The sequence below is a fragment of the Arvicola amphibius genome, chromosome 12 (assembly GCF_903992535.2).
Source record: "Arvicola amphibius chromosome 12, mArvAmp1.2, whole genome shotgun sequence".
In the NCBI taxonomy this organism is placed as follows: domain Eukaryota; kingdom Metazoa; phylum Chordata; class Mammalia; order Rodentia; family Cricetidae; genus Arvicola; species Arvicola amphibius.
The window spans coordinates 115,532,064-115,554,600 of NC_052058.2; the positions used below are offsets into that span (position 1 = coordinate 115,532,064).

The 22,537-nt window shown below is 41.5% G+C and overlaps 1 protein-coding gene across 2 annotated transcripts in view; it reads right to left on the reverse strand.

Moving 5' to 3' along the window:
- The window catches only part of Tubgcp5 (tubulin gamma complex associated protein 5), a 44,845-nt gene extending 27,116 nt beyond the window's left edge, over positions 1 to 17,729 (reverse strand). For both annotated transcript variants that reach the window (XM_038313782.1, XM_038313781.1), the window contains exons 1-11: positions 17,600 to 17,729; positions 16,140 to 16,193; positions 15,940 to 16,048; positions 13,582 to 13,678; positions 12,737 to 12,816; positions 10,968 to 11,103; positions 7,173 to 7,290; positions 6,491 to 6,580; positions 5,585 to 5,678; positions 4,883 to 5,129; positions 3,157 to 3,359 (exon numbers count right to left, since the gene is read on the reverse strand). In XM_038313782.1, coding sequence (XP_038169710.1) covers positions 3,157 to 3,359; positions 4,883 to 5,129; positions 5,585 to 5,678; positions 6,491 to 6,580; positions 7,173 to 7,290; positions 10,968 to 11,103; positions 12,737 to 12,816; positions 13,582 to 13,678; positions 15,940 to 16,048; positions 16,140 to 16,193; positions 17,600 to 17,715 — 1,344 coding nt within the window. In that variant the 5' untranslated portion in view covers positions 17,716 to 17,729. The remainder of the gene's footprint in view (positions 1 to 3,156; positions 3,360 to 4,882; positions 5,130 to 5,584; positions 5,679 to 6,490; positions 6,581 to 7,172; positions 7,291 to 10,967; positions 11,104 to 12,736; positions 12,817 to 13,581; positions 13,679 to 15,939; positions 16,049 to 16,139; positions 16,194 to 17,599) is intronic.
- Between the last annotated feature and the right edge of the window lie 4,808 nt (positions 17,730 to 22,537).

A 22,537-nucleotide genomic window follows, 5' to 3' on the forward strand; every position in this document is an offset into this window, starting at 1 on the left:
ACACATTGGTGCACTGGACTGAGCTCCCAAGATCCAAATGAGGAGCAGAAGGAGGGCGAACATGAGCAAGGAAGTCAGGACTGCGAGGGGTGCTCCCACCCACCGAGATGATGGGGCTGATCTAATGGGAGCTCACCAAGGCCAGCTGGACTGGAATTGAAAAAGCTTGGGAAAAAACCGGACTCCCTGAACATGGCGGACAATGAGGGCTGCTGAGAAGCCAAGGAAAATGGCACTGGATTTGGATCCTACTACCCATACTGGCTTTGAGGGGGCCTAGCCTGTTTGGATGCTCACCTTCCTAGACCTGGATGGAGGGGGGTGGCACTTGGTCTTCCTACATGGCAGGGAACTCTTACTGCTCTTCCGACAGAAGAGGGAGGGGGAGTGGAGGAGGAAGGAGAGGTAAATGGGAGGCGGGGAGGCGAATAAATAAAAACATTAAAAAAAAATAAGAAACTGCTTGGGCCTATGACAGGACAGAACAGAGCTAGGCAGGTAAAACTAAACTGAATTATGGGAGAAAGAAGGTGGAGTCAGAAGAAGACATGAAGCCGCCAGAGGAGAAAGATGCAAGCTGCCAGCTGGAACCTTGCCGGTAGGTCATGAGCCTCGTGGTAAAATGTAAAACAATAGAAATGTGTTAAGCAAAAATACAAGAGCTAGCCAATAAAAAGCTAGAGCTAATAGGCCAAGCAGTGAATTAAATAATTAAAAAAAAAATGTGTGGTGTCTGGTCAGGTCAGCTAGTGCTGAAGAATCAGTTGTGATTAAGAGGAGACCAGCATCTTTGAGACTGAATCTTCAGGGTCAGAACATAGAAGCTGTGGTCCAGAGAGGGCTAAGGTTGCACTGAATGCTGGCAGCTGAATGGCAGCTGAATGTTGGCACCATGTAAAGATGTACTGGCTTTAAAGGTATGAAGAGGACATGGAGAGTAGCTGAGACTTGCACCACAGAAGCAAGGAGAGGCAACTAGTGACGGTATAGCTGTAGTGAAGACTGCAGGATGGACAGAGTTTGTGGTAGGGTCAGAGTCCCTGAAGGCAGAGAGGCCAGGAGCCTATTGGTGGAGGTGCAGCCGGTAGAAACCCCAGCATACCAGAGAGGCCAGGACAGAGGGACAGCTACCAAGCACAGTGGCAGCTGTGAGTGAAGCTAACTTGAGCCTATGAGACGAGCTGTGTGCTTTAAATGGACAACCCAAGAGCTAGAGAGGCCCACGCTCTTTGGAGCCCAGAGAATTTTAATTGAATGCAGGGCACTGAGCCACAGGGTTTACTGTAAAGTTAAGAGCTGGAGTTTACATGGTTCAGATTATCCCTGTGCCCTTGTTCTTCTCTTTTGGAATAAGAAGTAGCTTATTTTTGATCATACATGAAGAGACCATAGTTAAGAGATTTTGGATGTTTAGAGATGCTTTGTTTTAAAGGGACTGAACTTTTAAAGCTACACCGTTTTATATTGTGACAATAACATGAGATGCTAGGGATAAACAAGAACGAAATAGTCATTGTTAAGTAGTGATGTATCTGTGTGTCAAACTGATAAGGGGTCAACTGGGAAGAGGAAGCCATACCTTGGGAAGGTGCCTCCATCAGACTCCCTATAGGCAAGCTTATGGGGCATTTTCTTGATGAATGATTGCTATGGAGGGCCTACATTGGGGGTGATTTCACTCTGGACATGGGGTCTTAGGTTGTTGAATAATGCACACTGAGTTGCTGTGGGACAATGGTTTCACTCTGTAAAGATTATTTTTTGTACTTGTTTAATAAAATGCTGACTGGCCAGTTGGCCAGGCAGGAAGTATAAGCAGGGCGACCAGGCAAGAAGTAGAGGTGGGGCAATAAGAACAGGAGAATTCTGGGAAGAGGAAGTGCGGTCTGCAGTCATGACCCAGCCACAGATGAAGCAAGATGAGAATGCCTTGCTGAAGAAGGTACCAAGCCACATGGCTAACATAGACAAGAAGAATCAGCTAATTTAAGATGTCAGAATTAGTTAATAAGAAGCCTGAGCTAATAGGCCAACCAGTGTTTAATGATGGAGGAAGGCCTTCTATCTATCTGTTGTTTCATTGGTTAATTAATAAAGAAAACTGCTTGGTCTGATAGGTCAGAACATAGGTAGCGGGGAAGACAGAACAGAATGCTGGGAGAAAGAAAGCAGGGTCAGAGAGTCGCCATGATTCTCCAACCCGAGACGGACACAGGTTAAGATCTTTCCTGGTAAGCCACCACCTTGTGGTGCTACACAGATTACTAAAATATGGGTTAAAGCAAGATGTGAGAATTAGCCAATAAGAGGCTGAAACTAATGGGCCAGGCAGTATTCAAACGAATACAGTTTCTGTGTAATTATTTTGGGTAAAGCTAGCAGGTGGCCAGGAGCCAGGCTATGGGAAGCGGCCCGCCACTCCTACTACAGTTTAATTAATATAGTAGACCTCTGTGTATTTCCTTGGGACTGAAAGTGTCAGAAACCTCAGTCAACAAATGGTGCCCAATGTGGGGCTAGAACCCATGACCCCAAAATTAAGAGTCTCATGCTCTACCAAGTGAGCTGGCTGGGCAGTAAGCAGCATTCCCCTATGTTTCAATCTCTGCCGTCAGGTTACTACCCTAGGTTCCTTCAATGGTATACTACTTTTTTGTTTGGTTTGGTTTGGATTTTCGAGACAGAGTTTCTCAGTTTAACAGTCCTGGCTGTCCTGAAACTTGCTTTGTGACCTCTTTCTTTAGTTTCCTTTCTGTTTTTAAGACAGAATCTCACTATGTAGCTCCTGATGACTTATAACTTGCTATGTAGACCAGGCTGGTCTTCAACTCAGAGATCTGCCTGCATCTGCCTCCTGAGTGCTAGGATTAAACACACCATTTGTGGGTGTGTTTTATGTAAAAAGGGTTTTTTATAAATATCTATATTAGCAAAGTAGGTATTTTTTGCATCTTGTTTCATCCTTCTGTTTTTTTTTTCCTTCTCTTTTGTTTGTAATTAAAACTAATAAGCCAGACATTAATTTGGAAGCTAACTGTAAAACTCTGAAAAACTGTCTAGCATACCATGACTTAAACCTCATTTATCAAGGAATTAGGACAGGCTCTCCACTACCTTTTTATCGTGCACTTCAGATAAGGCAGAAATACAACATACCGTTTGTTCAGAGGCTTCTCCCACATTGTCATACTCAAGAATGGCCTTGTAAAGGGTGTTAAGCAGGTGAGATGCCCGGACAACATTCCGAGTGTCAGGAGGGACTTCTGCTACTCCAGTACTGAACACTTTGTGCAGGACTTTTAGCTGAGCCAATCGAGGGGCCAACTTGTTCACCACAATTGCAAGTGTTACCGTGGTATCTGTTATATAAATCAAACAACATATATACATAAATCAAACAACAGCACAGAAAAACATCTGTGACCAACATATAACAATGCTAATAAGATTATTTCTTTGACATATGGCAAGGCATAGCCAAATGGAGGATGGTAAGTTTTAGTATCATATCATAATACCTTATCTTTAACATTACATTTTCCTTAAAGAAGCAACTCCAATAAGACAAGGAGGAAAAGATAATTCAGACAAAAATAATGTATAAGGTAACTGACAGATCTCAGAAAAGGAAAGACAATGACTTTTAATGTAAAGGAAAGGTACCCAACTTCACTTAAAAGAGCATAAACTAAAATCACACTATATAAAGCAAACTCCCCTACCACAAGCCTACTTCAGTGAGGGGCAAGGAAGCTACAAAGGGGGACTCAGTCAAGTTCTTGAACATCAGGGCAGTTGTTCAGGTCTATCCGTGTGGCAGAGTAGTAGCACATCACAACGATACTACGCTGCCCCATACTGCTGGGCCTGACGTCTGGCTACTGTGCTGCAGTGACATTTGGGTGTCCTAGCTGATTCTATAATTATGGAAAATTTTATCACTGAGAGAACAAGGGAATTTGTGCTACTACTCAGTCTTTAGTTAAAAAAAAGTACTAATAATAAAATAGAAAATTAAAGATGGAAAAAAAAACCCACACACTGGTTGACCACTTATACCTTTCATATTCATGAGAACAAATTTGTTTAGTAACATATAACAAGATCCTGCTCACAGAGCACAAATGTACCTATATTTAATTGTAGAGAAATACATAAAAATCTAGCAGAAGCCACATATATGATTATATATATTCTCTTACTTATTAATTCCATTATGCATATGTGTAATTACTGTAGTGTATATGTAGTAATCATTGCAGCTAAACTGATAACAGCAGAGGGGAAAACTGGGCTACAGTATGAAACAGAACAGGTTTTTTTTGTAAAAAGAAATAAGGGAGCTCTCATATGCACACACAGTAGCCACTAAAAGGATGCACAAGAAGCTGCTTGTCTTGGGAGGGGGACCTAGAGCAAGAAAAACTGTTTATTGGAAGTTCTGTATTTTTTAGATTTTTAGAGAGACAAATGGTTTAAAAATAAAAATTTAAGACAGCTTCAAAATTACTTAACATTTTTGTTACACTTACGTATTTGTGTGTGTGTGTGTGTTCATGTGTGCACACGTGGGCATGGGTGGTGGTGGGGGAGGTAGGTAGATATGTGTGCCACAGGGCACATATGGAAGCAGGACAAAGACGACAGGCACTGGTTTTCTCCATCATGCAGGCCTACAGACTGGACTCAGGTTGTAAAGTTTGGAAATACCTTTATCAGCTGAGCTAACTCCCCCAACCGAAATCACTTTTAAAATGAATTTTAAAATTCATGAGGATTACTGATTTGCAATATAATTTTGAAACCCTTTATCAAAAATAAATAACTTCAATAATATTCAAAACGAATTAGATAGCTTATGAATTAAATGAAATTTCCCTACCACTACTGATGATGCACTTCTCAAACTCTGTGAGCTCCTCCTTGAAGTTGATGAAATACTTGTAGAGGGCCCACATGAATGCCTGGTACGTTCTAAATGGAGCTTCAGGCGGTTTCTTAGATCCAGAGTCATTTCCGGGTGACAGGCTCTCAGAGCTGTGCCCCATGACTTCATCAATGAACTCCTGGAGCCGAAACACAACCTGGCCATATGCTGCTATCTGCTCAAGCACAGATCGCAAACAGCTCTGCAACAAAAGCCAGGTATAATTATTCATATCTCATCTTCCACAGATGTTTACATTAAACTCTCTTACACTGAAAAAGACTGCTTCTACAACTGTTTAAAACTTTGGTACAGGACAGAGTAACATGATGAGTTTAGCTCATATTCAAAAGACACAATGAACGTCAATTATGGCTTACACCTTTTAAAAACACACACGAAGTACAGGAAAAATCATTACACTGTACAGCTTTCTCAGTACAGATTAAAGAAAGTAGAGAATGAAATGAAACTTAAATGTCACAAATAATACTTAAGAACCGGCTAAGCCCTGCAATGATGCAAGACTTAATTTTGATTTTTAGAGTTTTTACTATGTTTAATAAATGTGATATTGTATAATGTTCTAAAGTTATATTACCATTTATAATACTGCTTAATCATAACTTTTAAGTGATAGTAAATACAAATACTTACATGTGTCAAATGAGCTACAATAATATTGTTTCTCACAGTTACCTTTCCATCTATCAACTGAAATATAAACAGCTTTTTTACCCCTGAAAGTAACCTGAAATGAAATAAAAAGATCAATATACTCGAATTTTACTAAAACCGTCACTAAAGTATGGCTGAGAAATTTATTTTGAAAACCCAGAACTGGAAAACAAAATAGCTTGATGACAAGATCATAAACTTTATGGGATTAAGCTAAGACTCAAGGTATTCTAGCATTACTCTTCAAGTTCAACAGTTAGCTGTGCGGCAGTGGTGCACACCTTTAATCCCAGTACTTGGGAGGCTGAGGAAGAAGCATCTCTGTGAATTTAGGGCAGCCTGGTCTACAAATTGAGCTTCATAAAGAGAATCCCTGTCTCAACAAGCAAGCACGCAAACAAACAAACTTCAACAGTCACCCCTACATACACAGATGCGCGCACACCCCCCCACACACACATTCCTGAGGACACAAAGAGACCACTGCATGCCTACAACAGTCAGAATGCTGGCAGAACGTGAGCAGTACAGCTCTTGGCAGGAGCCCCTGGACCCAGGGCTATCATAGGCTGCATTGGACTTGTAGTGTTGGGGAACTAGTACAGACAACCCTCACAGACACATTTCAGATCAAAGCACTAAGCAGCAAATCCTGCTTTGAATTCAGATATTCAAAAATGATGGTCTAACTCAATCCCAAATTATTTAAAATGTGAAAGAATATATCAAAATCACACAACTGACACAGTGAAATCTGAAGTCTGAACTTCATCTTTAAGGCCTGTTTCTAGCCAGCAGGTGGAAATTCTTGGTTATAGTCCTTAAAAGCAAAAGAATATTATTTTACTTCTCAATAATAAAATCTCCCAAGCTAATGAATCTTACCATAGGGTTTCCCGAATGACCTGTGTCTCAGTAACCACCACCCTGTCATCTGGAACATACAGTGGATCACTGCTGTACAGGTGTTGGTCCCTATTAAAGAGCAAACACCAAAAGGTCAACAGAAAAGTTTTTAGGTAACACTACTTGCCTCAATGAATATCTGCAATTTGATACTCAGCAATCAGCAAATAAACACAGGAAATGCCTTCAGTGCACTCCACATTAATGCTCCACAGTCAACGAAATCTTTTTAGTGAAGCATGGTCAGAGCAATCACAATTGTTTATCATTCAATCAAGCAAACGCTTAAAACTATGCAATGCATTTTTAAAAATCAGCGTATTTTTATAGAAAGTACACTAAAATGGAAACTAGATATACATTAGCACACACCAGTCCACTTACACTAATAATAAAAATACTATCAAGCACTTTCCCCGTACTCAATACTAATTACAAACTGCTCAAGGGAGCAGGACTCAGCTCAGCGAAACCGTGCGTGTCTCATGTGTCTAAGGCCAGCGACCACATTCATGCACGCGTGTGCATGTTTGCATATGTACTCCACTGCAGCTGTTTAAAACTAACGGACTTACAATTCAAGGACAGACTTGATTACATCACAAATCAAAAACAAATCGTTAAACATTTATCATTATATTAAACAAAAAGTTTAGCTTACCAGACAGCAGCTAAATTGGAATGCAAATGCAGACTGTGTGGGATCCGGGAGCGCCTGGTTGTCCAGTACTGATGGATGACATGCTGCTCCAGCCAGCTCCGGCTATCTGGCTCATCTGCTAGAAGAAGTGGACTAGGTATCAGTTTTCATAGTGTGCTAGGTCCTTTCATCTTGTGATGGGAAGTGCTCACTTGGGATGAGTCCCTGTCTACGAGGACTTCCCATGGCCTCTACCTGGACTGTAAGTGAGAGGGCTGACCTGTGCTGTCACAAAGAAGACGCAAGGTCTAAGAATTACAAGGAGGGGATGAAACTAGGAGGTCTGTGGATTAATACCAGTCACTTATATAAAAAAAAAAAAAAAAAAAACTACCAAGTTTAAGATGAAGATTTACCAAGAATGTCTAACAGACAAACTGCAGAAACCAACAGTATTCTCCTATCCCTATATAAACAAAGCAAAACAAACTGCTCAAGATTCTCAGCAATAAAAACTGTAGCACACGCACAAATCACCAGATGAATACTTGAAAATTTAGAAAAGAGTATTAACCAATAAACAAACAAAAAACCCAAGAAATTTCATAGGACTGGAATATAGCTCAGGGTATAGCATTTACTCAGCATTCACAATGCTCTATGTTTAATTCCCAAGCAAATAATAATTAACTTTTCTAAGTTTAATATAATTAGAAACACTCCCCAAGCTAACTCTACAAATTTAAGCTAATCAAAAAATCCAGTTGGATTTGTCTAACACACTGCTTCTAAATGTCCATGGAAGATCTAAGTTCACAAAGAGCAAAGTATGGGATACATATTCTATGTATTACGACAGAACAACAAAGCCACAAAAGAAGTCTGTTCCTGTGTAGACGAACACTAAAATAACAAACAGAAGAACTGTAAAAAAAGTACAAATGAAAGCTTGAAATACAATCAAGATAAAACCACCAAACAACGATGTTGCTGGAAAAACTGCCTCATTGGACAGTAAGTAAATCCTTTAACCTCGTGTCATATAAAGAAGTAGACCTCGTACCTAACAATCCAATTGTGATCCTTTCCAGGGTCTAGCCAGGTGAGTGCAGCCTTCACCCTCATCAAGGAAACCTCTCTGAAAGAGACAGAAACCACTACAGAAAACCACAGCCAGTCAAAAGGCAGGTCTGTGAAGCCCAATCCCAACTGATGCATCTACAAGCCTCCTGCATCTAAGGCTCAGAGATCATTGCAGAAGAGAAAGTTTGCTTTGAGATTGTGTCTCCTAGGAATGTCTGAAAATATATACATAAAGTCCCACCAACATGGTTGCCTAAACATGACCTGAACAAGGACAACACCAACAAACATGCTAATGTGGATTCAAGAGAGCTCATGAGGCCTCAATCACACACACAGAACTCTAAGCAATTAAGGAATGAGATGAGAGCTGGAGAGGATAGTCTTCTCCAGGGAAAAGCACACCAATTGGTCATCCCCTAAATGGTTAGCCCTGGAAACACACATACAAGAAACATACAGAGTAGGCTGTATTTACATATGTAATGACAATGAAAAAAGCTATGGATTTGGAAGAGAACAAAGGGAAGGCTTGTAGAGAGAAAGGGAAGGGAAAAATGATGCGATTATATTATAATCTCAAAAAATAAAACCAAAAACCATACCCAAATGCAACAATAATAAAACAAACATAGAAATACAGGAAAATGTTGGTTTTAAGCAAAAATCCCAAGACCACACACTGACCATCTGAAGTGTTTTTTAAGATTTTAAATTTTATTTATGTGCATGTATATTTGTGTATATATGTTTGTATGTGCATGTGTGAGTATGTGTGTGCATACATGCATGTGGCGTACCCAGGGAAGCTTGAAAAGGGTGCTGGGATTCCATGGAGCTAGATTACAGGTGTTGTGAGCAGTTCACTGGATGCTTAGAACTCAGGTCCTCTGGAAGAGCAGCAAGCTCTCTTAAGTAAGTGCTCAGCCACTTCTTCAGTGGCTCAAATTCACATTTGATTTTTTTTTTTTAAAAAAGAACAGTTTCTCTTTTTATCTAAGTCAGAAGAGTAAAAGCTATTTGCCAAATGTCTAAGGCCTAAGAACTGACACCTGATGTGGGAGGTCCTTCTGTATATGTGAAACTCTTATTGGTTAACAAATAAAGCTGCTTTGGCCTATGGCAATGCAGAATATAGTCAAGCTGGAAGAGATATAGAGAATAGGCAGTGTCAAGATCAAATGTAGCTGCCCAAGGGAAGGACAAGCTGAGAACTTACCAGTAGGCCACATCCTTGCGGCAATACACAGATTAATAGAAATGGGTTAATTTAAGATGTAAGAGTTACTTAAGAAGCTTGAGATAATAGGACAAATAAAATTTTGTCTTTTCAAAGTTTCCATAATAGGAATAAAGTTTTGTGTGATTATTTGGGACTGGATGGCTGGGAAACAAACAAGCAGTTTCTGTTTACAGACACAACAAAGAGCTCTGGGGAAGAGGGCAACAGATAGGAAACCCAGATGAAGCTAGGCATGATGGTACACTTCTCTAATCCCAGCACTCAGGAGGAAGAGGGACGAGGATGAGCTCAAGTTACAAAGAGACCCTATCTAGAAACAACCTAAACTCCAGTGGAACAAATACACAATAGCAGTTATCAAGAAATACACAGAAAAGTCAACAAGCACATGAGTCTTTAAATAACCAGTCAGAGGAGCAGACCTAGTCCAACACTTGGGAGACTAAGGGGGCAGGAATGTGGATCACAGCCAAATTCTCACACAAGTCCAGACTGTGCAGGTAACTTGAGGCCTATCAAAAGGGAACATGAGATGAGATCATGAAACTGCATCTTCCACACTTCAGGAAGTTTAAGAACAGAGGAAGGAAAGTGCCCATATGAATGTGGGCAAGTCTCAGGAGAGAAACCCTAAGAAAAGGTCGGAGACAAGTTACTGGTAATCATGTAATTTAACACACTAGCCAACATGTTTCACAATGCAGAAACAACGGCACATATAGACAGCAAACACATTAGAACAAGTGTTAAAACTAGCTGACAGGAAAGAGGAAATAAAACTGGGAATCAGAGAAAAGCTAACAAGGTATGTACAATAGAATGACTTTATAATCTTCCAGTTTCCTAAAATTTCTACCAATTCATATTGCTCACTGACAAAAAGATAAGCATTCAAGTAAAACATAAACTCTCCTCTTTCTCCTCTTGCTGAGAGAGGTTTCACAGCAACAACAAAGAGAACATTCAGATTAGGCAGTTAGAACTACTTCTGAAAACCTGTCTTTTAGAGCTGGAGAGAGGACTCAGTGATTAAGGGCACTGGCTACACCTGCAGAGGACCCAAGAGTGACCCCCCAGCACCCATATGGTGGATCACAACCATCTGTAACTCCAGTTCTAGGCCCTCTGATGCCCTCCTCTGACCTCTGGATACCAGGCATGCACATGGTACACAGAAGAACAAGAAACACCCCCACATAAAATAATAATAAAAATTTAGAAAAACCCTACATTATACATTTCATAGTGCTGTTTTTCTTATTTGAAGTGATATAAGGTATAAAAGCTACAGTGCTACTCCTTAGGCATGCACTTAAGACAGTTTAGGGTTGTTAACAATGTCAGGGCTTATTAACAGCCTCATCAATGCCCTCAGACTTAAACCTGTCACTTGTCAGGGCTTATCAACAGTCTCATCAACACCAGCAGTCTTAAAACTGTCACTTGAGACCTCTAGTGAGGCAACACCAGCCTTCAGCCATGTAGAATACCTTCCCAGGCAACTTGAAGTCCTCCCTTTCTGCTGGGGTCTTGTTCCTCCAATGGGGTCCTGTCTACCTGTATCCCTGAGTCTTCTCTGCTCAAGGGCTGCTGTGCGTCTTCATCACCACTGTCTTCAGACCAGTTCTGAGTGAAGGAGAAAGAGGTATTGAGGTTGTGGCAATTACAGTGACTTATGTGTAAAAACAATGAAGAGTTCCATAGAGAAACAAAAGCAAAATAAAATTTTGTCTTTTCAAAGTTTCCATAATGGGAATAGAATAGTTTGAGGTGATAAAAATCCCAAGACTTAAGTATGACATCTACATGTATGTGAGTAGTGCAGATAAAGGTGAATCTCAGAATAGAGACAAGGAAGGACAGAGTGCAAACAAAAGTGTCTGTGAGTCAGTCACAAAGACTACAGAAAACTCAATTTTCCCTAGTTTGAACTTCATCAGTTTTATTTTATTGTGCATATGTGAATTCGAATTTCTGTGACTAGAAATAGCAAGAAATAATTCTGAATTCTAAAGAATCCAGCATGCACTATTTCTTTGAGGCAGTGTCTATGAGAGTAAGTTTTGCTTTTCAAATTTTCTTGACCAACAGTACAGTACAGTAGGACCTAAACATGATCAGTCACTGGGTACAGCTATTCTTTGACTTACAGTACAGTAGGACCTAAACATGATCAGTCACTGGGTACAGCTATTCTTTGACTTACAGTACAGTAGGACCTAAACATGATCAGTCACTGGGTACAGCTATTCTTTGACTTATAGTACAGTAGGACCTAAACATGATCAGTCACTGGGAACAGCTATTCTTTGACTTACAGTACAGTAGGAACTAAACATGATCAATCCCTGGGTACATTTATTGCACTGACCTATCTACACACATCTGTTCTAGAGAAGGGTACTGTAACTTGAGAAGTTTTCTTTTTTCTTCTGTTTAAAAACACACCAAATAGCTCTACTACAGTATTACATAATATGTAAACTGTATTGACATACATTGATTTGGCCTAAAATCCTAGTAAATCTTCCATAGTTAACTTTTTAAAGCATGACTTTATTAAATTTTACTCAGAGATACTGAATATTATGCACACACACATGAATGAGCTGCTCACCATGGCTCACATGTGCAGGTCAGAGGACAACTTGCACAAGTTGCTTCTCTCCATCCAACTCAGGTGTTCAGGTTTGGCACTAAGCCCCTTTACCTGAGAAGCCAAACTCACTGGCTTAGTGAAGAGAATTCCTGTTTAGATAGCATGTTCTATGGCAGGGACATGATGTGGGAGGGTCTTCTGTTTTGTGTTGATTTCATTGGTTAATAAAGAAACTGGCCATTTGATAGGCCAGCCCTTAGGTGGGTGGAGTAGACAGAACAGAATGCTGGGGGGAAGAAGGAAGTGAGGCAATCGCCATGCCTCTCCTCTCTGGGTCAGTCGCCATAGAGCCAGCCACCAGGTCAGACATGCTGAATCTTTCCCGGTAAGCCACCACCTCGTGGTGCTACACACATTATTAAAAATGGGTTAATCAAGATGTAAGAATTAGCCAGTAAGAGGCTAGAGCGAATGGGCCAAGTAGTGTTCAAATGAATACAACTTGTGTGTTGTTATTTTGGGTATAAAGCTAGCCATGCAGAAGCCAGGCAGGACAAAAAGCAGGCCTGCTCGCCTCATCACTACAGAGACACACTAAGTCTACTGCTGCCAAATGGACAGGTACTTATAACGTGCAGTGTCAAAACCACAGCCACTTACTGGTGTGTCGACATCTGGACCAAGGCCAATCTCTTCACCTTCCATCAAGTATTTCCCCCAGTCAAAATCATCTTTCTTTTCTAAAGTTTAACAAAGGAACCTCGTTAGCTTTATCATAAATATCTGGCAGAAAAAAAAAAATCCTAAGCACCACAAAAGCACAGGAAAAGAAATCCACATGAAACTCAAAATACCTTCAAAAAAACCATGTTAACAAATATTGAGATACTTCTGACTGGGGTGGTGTCTGATGTTTGCCTCGCATGCACGAAGCCATAGGCTGGCTCTTTAATACTGCATTAGCTCGGCACAGCAGCAAACACCTGTAATCCTTGAACTTAAGGAAATTCAAGGCCATCCTTGTCTACATAGTGAGCTTGAAGCCAGTTTGATGTGTGTGAAACTTTGTCTTAAAAAGAGAAAAAAAAGAAAAAGAAAAAAGAGAAAAGCAATAAATCCGAATTTAACGCATCTTTTATCACTTCAATTAATTCACCATAAAAAGTTCTACCTGCATGTATGCCTTTATGCCAGAAGAGGGCACCAGATCTCATTACAGATGGTTGTGAACCACCTTGTGGTTGCTGGGAATCGAATTCAGGACCTCAGGAAGAGCAATCAGTGCTCTTAACCACTGAGCCATCTCTCCAAGTGCACAGAGCTTACATTTTAAGTGAAATTTTGCAAGTCCATCCAAAGCAACAGAAATAATTTAATTTCCAGATTTTACAATTTTTTTGGTTTTCAAGATAGGGCTTCTCTGTTTAGCCCTGCAAAGGATTTTTTACAACTTTAAATAAAAATCCAAACAATTACTAGGAAATGAAATCACTCTGATAACATACCCACTTCTTTGTCTCTCGGCGTCTCCACATAGCTGCTGTTGGAGGGAGAATCAGACAGACACAGGAGGAGGGACAGTATGGAATAATGGGTATCTGTCTGTAAAAAGAAAGTGAGGATGGCTGGTGAGCGTTTCTCAGAGTAGACTGAGTAATTTACACTTGCACTTTCCTTGTTTCAAAAAACATGAGTTACCATCAATAAATTCTTATCTCTAAACATTCTTCACAGTCCAAATGTTTACACAGATATGAAATCTAAGTGGCATTAAGTCTGGTTCTCCTTTTCTTTTCTCTTTGGTTTTCCATGACAGGGTTTCTCTGTGTAATAGCTCTGGCTCTGGCTGTCCTGGAACATGCTTTGTAAATCAGGCGGATCTTGAACCCAGAGATCTGCCTGCTATGCCCACGGCTGTCACGCCTGTGTAGCAGAAAAATGCCACTAAGGTGGAACTACGCTGAAGGGTTGGGGTCTGTGCTCCCAGGAGCTGAGCCCCAGGCGGTTCCCTGGCAATCAGCCACAGCCATGATTCCGGATCAGCAAACTCACCCTCGCTAGCCCTGGCGCTGTATTTGAGCTTTCTGTTCTTTGTTTCTGTATTCTGTGTAGTTCTTTTATCTTGCCAGCGGATCGAGATGTTCCAGGATATTACCAATAATAATCAAACTACTGAGGCATATTGGACTCTGGCTCACTCTCTGGGAAAACTTATGAATACCCTAGAACAAAAGGAGCTCAAGATAGGAGAGGCTAGCCAGAATGAGAAACCCCAGGTGCATTTTAGATAAGAGAGAAAGGCAGGATTCTTGACATTAAGAAACCAATTATTCACTATCTGAGCAAGACTTGGGAGTAAAACCCTAAAGAATGGTGTTTTGGGTTACCATGAGAACAGATATGATTTAGGGCTATGAGAAAGCAGTTGGTTAATGGTGTGAGACGGATTTCAAAGAAGAGCTCTGCCCACCTGGCCCTAACCACAAGGCATACTGGAAACAATCAATTGTCCGTAATCATTTCTCTCATGTAAGGCTTTTTGATTATTGCCTGTAATCATTCTTCTCATGTTAAGCTTTTTGTTTGCCAACTTCCTTCTGTAATCCTATAAAACTAATGCTTGAACTTCAGTAAATTTGCAACAGCATATTCAACCTTATTGAGTGTGTCTGTCTGTCATTTCCTCGCCGATTCCTGATTTCTCCTAGCCTTCACCCCTGTTCTCCCGCGGTCGGTGGTCTCCACGAGAGGCGGTCTGTGGCATCTGCCTGCCTCTGCCTCCCAGGTGCTGGGATTAAAGGACTGTACACTATCACTGCCTTAGGAGTATTGCCAGCAGGCTGACCATGTTCCAGTGGAAGGCCACACACCCACGACTACATAGACAGCACAACTAGATTGGATGGGGGGATTCAGATGGCTAAGCAGTTAAGAGCACTGACTGCTCTTCCAGAAGACCTGGGTTCAGTTTGCAGCACCCACATGGCAACAACAAGATCTGACACCCCCACACAGACATGCATGCAGGCAAAACACCAATGCATATGATATAAAACTAAACAAATTATTTTTAAAAATTAGCTTTGATGGGTTAAAATAAAATAGGACACAAAATTGGGTGGGTAGGGAAGAAGGGATGAATCTGGGAGGATTTGGTGTGGGGGTGAACATGGTCAAAACTCATTGTAGGAAATTCTCAAAAGACCTAGTAAACACCACCAACAACAAAAATAAGGGAGAGCACGCAAGAATACACAAACACAAACACACACATACACATATACACATCCTCATTCTAGCAAACAAACGATGTAATCTCAATTTCACCAACCAAGACTCACTTAACATTTTGAGAAGTACATCATTAGGTAGTTTTTTTCTTGGGTGAGCCTTACAGAGTACACTCACAGAAACTCAAGGCACAGCCTATCACATACATGCTTCATTTCTGCTTTATTCACCTCCACAGTCTCTCATGACTGCAGTCTATATTTGTAAATGGTAATAAACCGCAACAATGAAAATACCAGACTTCGACATTCTGAGAGTACTTGTAGCAAATCACTGCACCTTGGGGATCCTGACAATTGGGATGTAGCAGGTGCTATCTGAAAAGTTTAAGGCAACCAGGCAATGTTGAAAGCTATGCCAACCGCGGATTTCATAACGGCAGCAAATACCAAGTGAGAAAAGCGAACAAGAGCACACTGCTCACTTCACAGCAAATCTGAGGCAACAGCTAACTTGTTCGAGCCAGGGGATGTCTGGAAGAGGTGCCGAGTTGATGATAACCGCACCGCAGAGAACAAACACAGCATGGAGAGAATGAACACAGCACAGAGAGCACAAGCCTGAAGGCTCACCTTAGTTTTCTCCACACCGGGGAGTGACGCATTTAGAAACTCTGTAGTTAGTCTCTTCCAACTAGCAGCTTTGCCGAGGTCAGAATGAATGGTGAATTTTTCATAAATCCTAAAATATTTTTTAAAAAAATCAACTGATAGCAAAGGATCTTGATGAAAACATTAATAAATATATGAAGATATACAGAGACTCAACATACCCTTCTATTGTTTTTTGTATGTTGTGACTGTTGACATCCAAGAAATGATGAAATCTGGTGAAGATAAATGCAGTTTTTAATGCCAATTCTGCCATATAGCTCAAGCATAGCTTGAGCATAGGAATGCTCTCTGCATTCCTACATATGCCCGATACTCCTCACAACCCTGTTCTCCAGATCCCACGTTCAGTATAACAAAGTTTCCTAGGGTTTTTGATAGGTCTTGTTATGTGGCTAGGCACTCACTGGGAAGCTAAGGATAGCCTGAAACTCACAGCAATCCTCCTGCCTGAGCCACCTGAGTGCTGCAATGACAGGCATGCATCATTATGCCTGGCTTTCCTTTGTCTTTTCAATATAAGAGAGAAGTCCTGTGGAAGTCTTAACACCCATCCTCTGATTAATTTTGCGTTATAAACACACAAAATGAAATACAAAGAAAAGCAAGCATATTCAAGTACAGTTACCAAATATTTAAAAAGCTTTGGTAAGGGGTCTGGAGAGATGGCTCAGAGGTTAAGCGTTCTTGCCATTCTTCCAGGAGACCCAGTTTCCATTCACAGCACCCACAACTGTCTATAACTCCAATTCCAAGGTAGCTGCCTTCTTCTGGTCTCCACGGGCACCAGGCACATACATGGCAATGGCACACACACACACACACACACACACACACAAAGGCAAATCACTCATAAACAATAGAACCTAAACAATAGAACCTAAACATCAGCAGTGGGATCAAAGACTGTCATTAATGTAATAATAAAGAACACTTGGGAATAACCTGAAGTAGTTGTAATACAACGTGAAAGACAACTTTTCTCCTGGTGACAGATATGCTTTTGGTACTGTTGTTATACCATGCAACATCTTAATTCTTTCCCAACTCAAACATCAACACCTGCCTCCTGCCGCTAGAAGTATGAGAAAAATTGCTAAAGACACAATTACTTTTTGAGTTCCATGACTTATGAATCATTATAGATTACAACTAAAAACTGCACTTGTGATTTTGGACACTTGGCATGCTTTCCATGTCTGTATCCTCACAAACTAGGAAGATACTCATGTCTGGGCTTATAAATCCAGATCGCAGACTTTGACAAACTGTTCCGTGTTCAATGAGAATTTTACTGGGCGTGTGACGCGTTGCTCAGCAGTAGAATCTGAGTCTGTTTTATGCGAAAAGAAAGGAGGACACAGAATCAGGGGAATCTGCAAGCGGCCTGAGCAAGAAGAGGGGAGTTGGTGAGACTTAACATTCATTTTCTCAGCAATTAACAAAATACTTTTGATGTACAGTGGACTCCGTTAGAGAGAGCAGAATCAACCAACAGCTGACTCCGTTTTCAAAGCACGTTTCTCGCAAGGGCACTTCGGGGAGACCGAGGCACAGCAGCAGCCGGCGGCTCCCAGGAGGCCGCACCCCTGCCCGCCAGCCCGCAGCCGCGACCCCACACCTGAAGTTGGACCACACGAAGTCCAGCGCCAGTCGGAAGTTGGGGTCCGCTTGCTCCCGCAGGCCAGTGACCCGCCGGACGAGCTCACACACATCGCGCTCAAGCAGTCGGTCCATCCGGCTCCCGGAAGCCCAAGGCCGGGCCAGGCCCGCCACCTACCTATCAGGAGTCTCCGCGGCCTGGCGGCTGCTCTCGCGAGACTTCCGAATCGCGCGGCCCCGACGACGCCGGAAGTGGAGGCTGTGCCTGCGGGAGTCCCTGCAGCTGCCGAACTGGGTTCGGGGGTGACGCGGGACCAGCTTGTAGCTGCGTCTCGGCTTGCGGGATGCAGTGCGTCCCTGTGCGGTGAGGATGTGTGCTCTTTCTGCTTGCACGTTGGGAAATTAGTGTCCTTAGGGTTTTTAACGTTATCTCTTATGATCATTGTATTTAATAAGGGTCTCTGGATAGCCTTGATTCATGCTTTGCGTTCTGACGTATTGTGAGGGCAACCAGGTTTTCATTTCATTGTACGGTTCCCATCATATTTCGAGAGAAATAAATAAAAATTATTTATTTACTCATGCTCCGAGCTTCGGTTTCTCCGCCAGATGATCCAAATTGGGTTCTCGGTGCCACCCATTAAAATACACGGTTCTGATTAAACCAGGGACACGGTTAAAACAGAAATAGGATCCGTTTATTACAGGGGTTCTCACCCCTACTAAAGCTGGGACCCTTTAATTCAGCTCCTCATGTTGTGGTGAGCCCAACCAAAAAATTATTTCATTGCGATTTCATAACTGTAATCCTGCTTCTGTAAGGAGTCATAATGTAAATTATCTGATAGGTGATCCCTATCAGAGGAAGGACTAAGGTACCTCGAATTGTATAATACAGGTTTTTCCACATACACTGTGCATTGCCCTAAGAGGCTTTTGACTTCATTCTGCTGCTAGGTAGACCCAGAAAAATCATCATTGCACAATCACCCCTATCAAGCAAAGGCTGTTAACTTATCCCTGGGAATAGAGAGGGAGCCACCCTGTGAATCCAATTGGGGAGAATTGGAACTGTTAGGGCACATGGCATAGTCCAACCATATCAGGTAAACTAGGCCCAAGGTCTTGTCAGACACTAGATGGAGAAAAGCAAAGCATATCTCTCCCTTCCATGGACCCCATAAAGTGATAAATTCTGACATTGTGGAAAGACACAGCATATGCACTCAGGACTCAATCTTTGTTTTATAAAGATTGGATGGGGAAGATTCCAGTTTCCCTAACTTTGGCTTTATTCTTGTGTTAATTTGGATGCTACAGTCTCCAGGCTTTACTCTCTTGTCTTATCCTCATCCCCAGCTCTGCTCGCAAAACTTCCTTGGGGCATTTGTCTTAGTTAGGGTTTCTATTTCTGTGAAGGGACACCATGGCAACTCTTATAAAAAGGAAAAACATTTAATTGAGGTTGCTTAAAGTTTAGAGGCTAATTCATTATCATGGTGGGATATGGTAGGGTGCAGGCGTTTATGGTGCTGGAGATGAGAGTTCTATATTTTGCACGCTATAGGAAGTGAACTGTCTCACTGGATGTGGCTGGAGCATATATGAGTCCTCAAAACCCATTGCCACAGTAACATACTTCCTTCAACAAGGCCACAACTCCTAATAATGCCTCTCCCTTTTGGGGGCCGTTTTCTTTCAAACTATACAGCATTAAACTATACAGCATTAAAAGGGTGAATCCTTGCCTACAGTAGTTTACTGGAATCAGTCAGCAGTACAGGTTTGGTTTGAAATTGTCTTGTGTCTATAAAAACACAGATTTTAAGCTAGAGTGATTGGCCCCAGGCTTGCAGGGTACAAGGACACACAGGTCCTTCTGTGATGGAGGAGAGTTATCTGTCTATGTTTCTTTCATTGGTTAATTAATAAAGAAAACTGCCTTGGCCCTTTAAGAGAACAGAAAATTAGGTAGGTGGAGTAGACAGAACAGAATTGTGGGAACAAGGAAGTAGAGTGGGGCAGACGCTTCAGGCATTCACCATAGTGAGTCGCCATGATTCTCCTCTCCGAGATGGACGCAGGTTAAGATCTCTCCTGGTAAGCCACACCTCGTGCTACACGGATTACTAAATATGGGTTAAAGGAAAATGTGAGAATTAGCCAATAAGAGGCTGAAACTATGGGCCAGGCAGTGTTTTAAAAGAATACAGTTTCCATGTAATTATTTCGGGTGTAAAGCTAGCCGGCGGCCGGGTGGCGGGTGGTGGGAACAGCCCGCCGCTTCACACTACAGATTGGCGCTCCAACGTGGTCACTAAATCCACTTAAAAACCTTGCCCGCTTGGGATCGGAAAGAAAGTACTCTGAGACCATGCCAATGACTCACTGCTCCCTTCCTGCACCTGGGCAGATGGCGGAATCAGGCTTAGGCAGGACAGCATTTGCGGATTCCTGCCGCCCTAGAGAGAGAGGTGTTTTCAGACTGCGCGGTGCTCTGCGCGTCAGATTCGGCTGTGACTTGGATTAAAAGAGTTTCTGTGCTGCACGCTCAGTATCAAAATTAAACTGCTGAGTGCAGCTCCAATGTGGACTGCTGTGTACCTGTAACTGTGTGCAGCTCAGGGACACCAAATGACTGAGGCAGTAGCAGCTCTGGCTCTGCTCCGCCATGCTGAATTGTGCCGAGCTCAGACAGGTCTATCGCAATTACCATAATAACAGCGCAGTTAAGGTTTAGACTTGGCTGTAAACAGGCGGTACCGTATTACCTCTACCTGGCACAACTTAAGATTTTAAGAAGTGGTTAACCTTTTAAGAAGTGCTCCTGGATAGTAAAAAATTACAGATTCACAATAGAAAAGATTCAGACATAGAAGGCCTTTAAATGGCTCACGTAGGCTTAAAAGAGAGAAAAAGAAAATATAGAGAATAAAGTTAATGCCTTAAAAAAAAAGGTTAAAGTCTTTAAAGAGACAGAGTACAGATAGTTATAGATTAAAAGAAGTAAAGTGATAGAGTAAAAATAAGCCACGTAAAAATGGAAAATTCAGAGAGTCTGGATTATGTATTTTATTGTGTTTTCTTTGAAATTTTTGACTGTAAAGGAGCTAAATACAGAGAGACATTTCATTATATGGGCTGCCAGTCTAGACCAGAATGGACATTTTAATGGTATGACTTCAGGATTTGGATCTAAGAACATGATGCTTTGGAAAAGAGTTTCTTCTTTTGTTTTCACAGAGGACGAGACTCTGTGGATTGCTTCTATTCCAATATGGTATGATAGACCACGCCCTCCTGAAAGGTTGCTATGAACATCTTCAAAAAATTACTTCACTCAACTGCCAACTGAGAGGAACCTAGCACACAGGTTACACCATGAAAGACCTAAATAACAGCGCCCCCATTCAGCAGGAAGCAGTTTAGAGAGAAAAAACTGCGCCCATTTTCCCAAATATTGTTTATAAATGTTCTTTTACATTTAAAGGGGGAGATGATATAGATATGAATAATTTGCATTGGTATAGATTTTAAGGTCAATTTTGTTATATGTATATGTATTTCTGATCTTGATTAAGCTATTGTGATTGTAGTTCATTTTAAAAACTGTAATGTATAATTAAGAAATATAGGTTGTTAATGGATAATCATTGATAATAGTTAAGCTTGTAGTCATGTTATTAGATTTTCTAGATATGTAGAGATATATTTCAGTTAGATAGACATTCTTCATATCTTTCAAAGACTACAGAATATGGCATTTAATGTTTTAATAACTTAGGGTTTTTCATGACAATGAGACACGTCTGCTCCTGGCAGCACCAATCTACTTCGAGAGGAAGATGGGCATCGAAGAGGCTACTTATGGAGTTTGCTAGCCATTTGGGCAAGAAACTGCTCTTGGCTGGACTGTTGCATAAACTGGACACAAAGAACCCACAGAGAGAGGACTGCTGAACTTGCCTAAAGGTGAGATGGTCTCTCAGGGTTCCTGATTCATGAAAGAGTCTGCGAGACATTCTGCAGGACACAGCAGAAAGTGACTGAACTGTCTTTGGAATTTTCTGCTTCATAAAAAAGTCTGCTGGACATTATGGGCCTGTAGGCTGAAGATGGATGCCCCAACGGTACAGAGGAACTTTGGGTGACTGTCCAGGCAGCGAGTTGTCTCTGTCATTTCTAGAGTTTTATAAGTTACTTATTTCTTGTTTACTTAGGTAGCATTATATCCTTCTGGAGTCTTTGATGGAGTTGAAGAATAAATAGATAGTTATAGCTTTCCTTAGTTATGATAAAAGATAAAATAGATTTAAATATTGTAACTGTAATACTTGCTTGATAACTGTTTTGTTATATGTAATTTTGCTATGTTAAAGTTGAAGCCTTTCTTTTTTGTTTAAACAGAAAAAGGGGAAATGATGGAGGAGAGTTATCTGTCTATGTTTCTTTCATTGGTTAATTAATAAAGAAAACTGCCTTGGCCCTTTAAGAGAACAGAAAATTAGGTAGGTGGAGTAGACAGAACAGAATTGTGGGAACAAGGAAGTAGAGTGGGGCAGACGCTTCAGGCATTCACCATAGTGAGTCGCCATGATTCTCCTCTCCGAGATGGACGCAGGTTAAGATCTCTCCTGGTAAGCCACACCTCGTGGTGGTGGTGCTACACGGATTACTAAACATGGGTTAAAGGAAGATGTGAGAATTAGCCAATAAGAGGCTGAAACTATGGGCCAGGCAGTGTTTTAAAAGAACACAGTTTCCATGTAATTATTTTGGGTAAAGCTAGCAGGGTGGCAGGACACAGCCCCGCCGCTTCCTACTACACTTCTGCACCCTCACTTCCCTTTCTCCTCAAGGTATAACTCTTCTTGGCCTCACCCACCACCCCATCACCCCCCAGAGCAGCAGGAGCAATAGCAATGGGGCTACCAAAAGAAGTCTGTCTCTGTCTCTT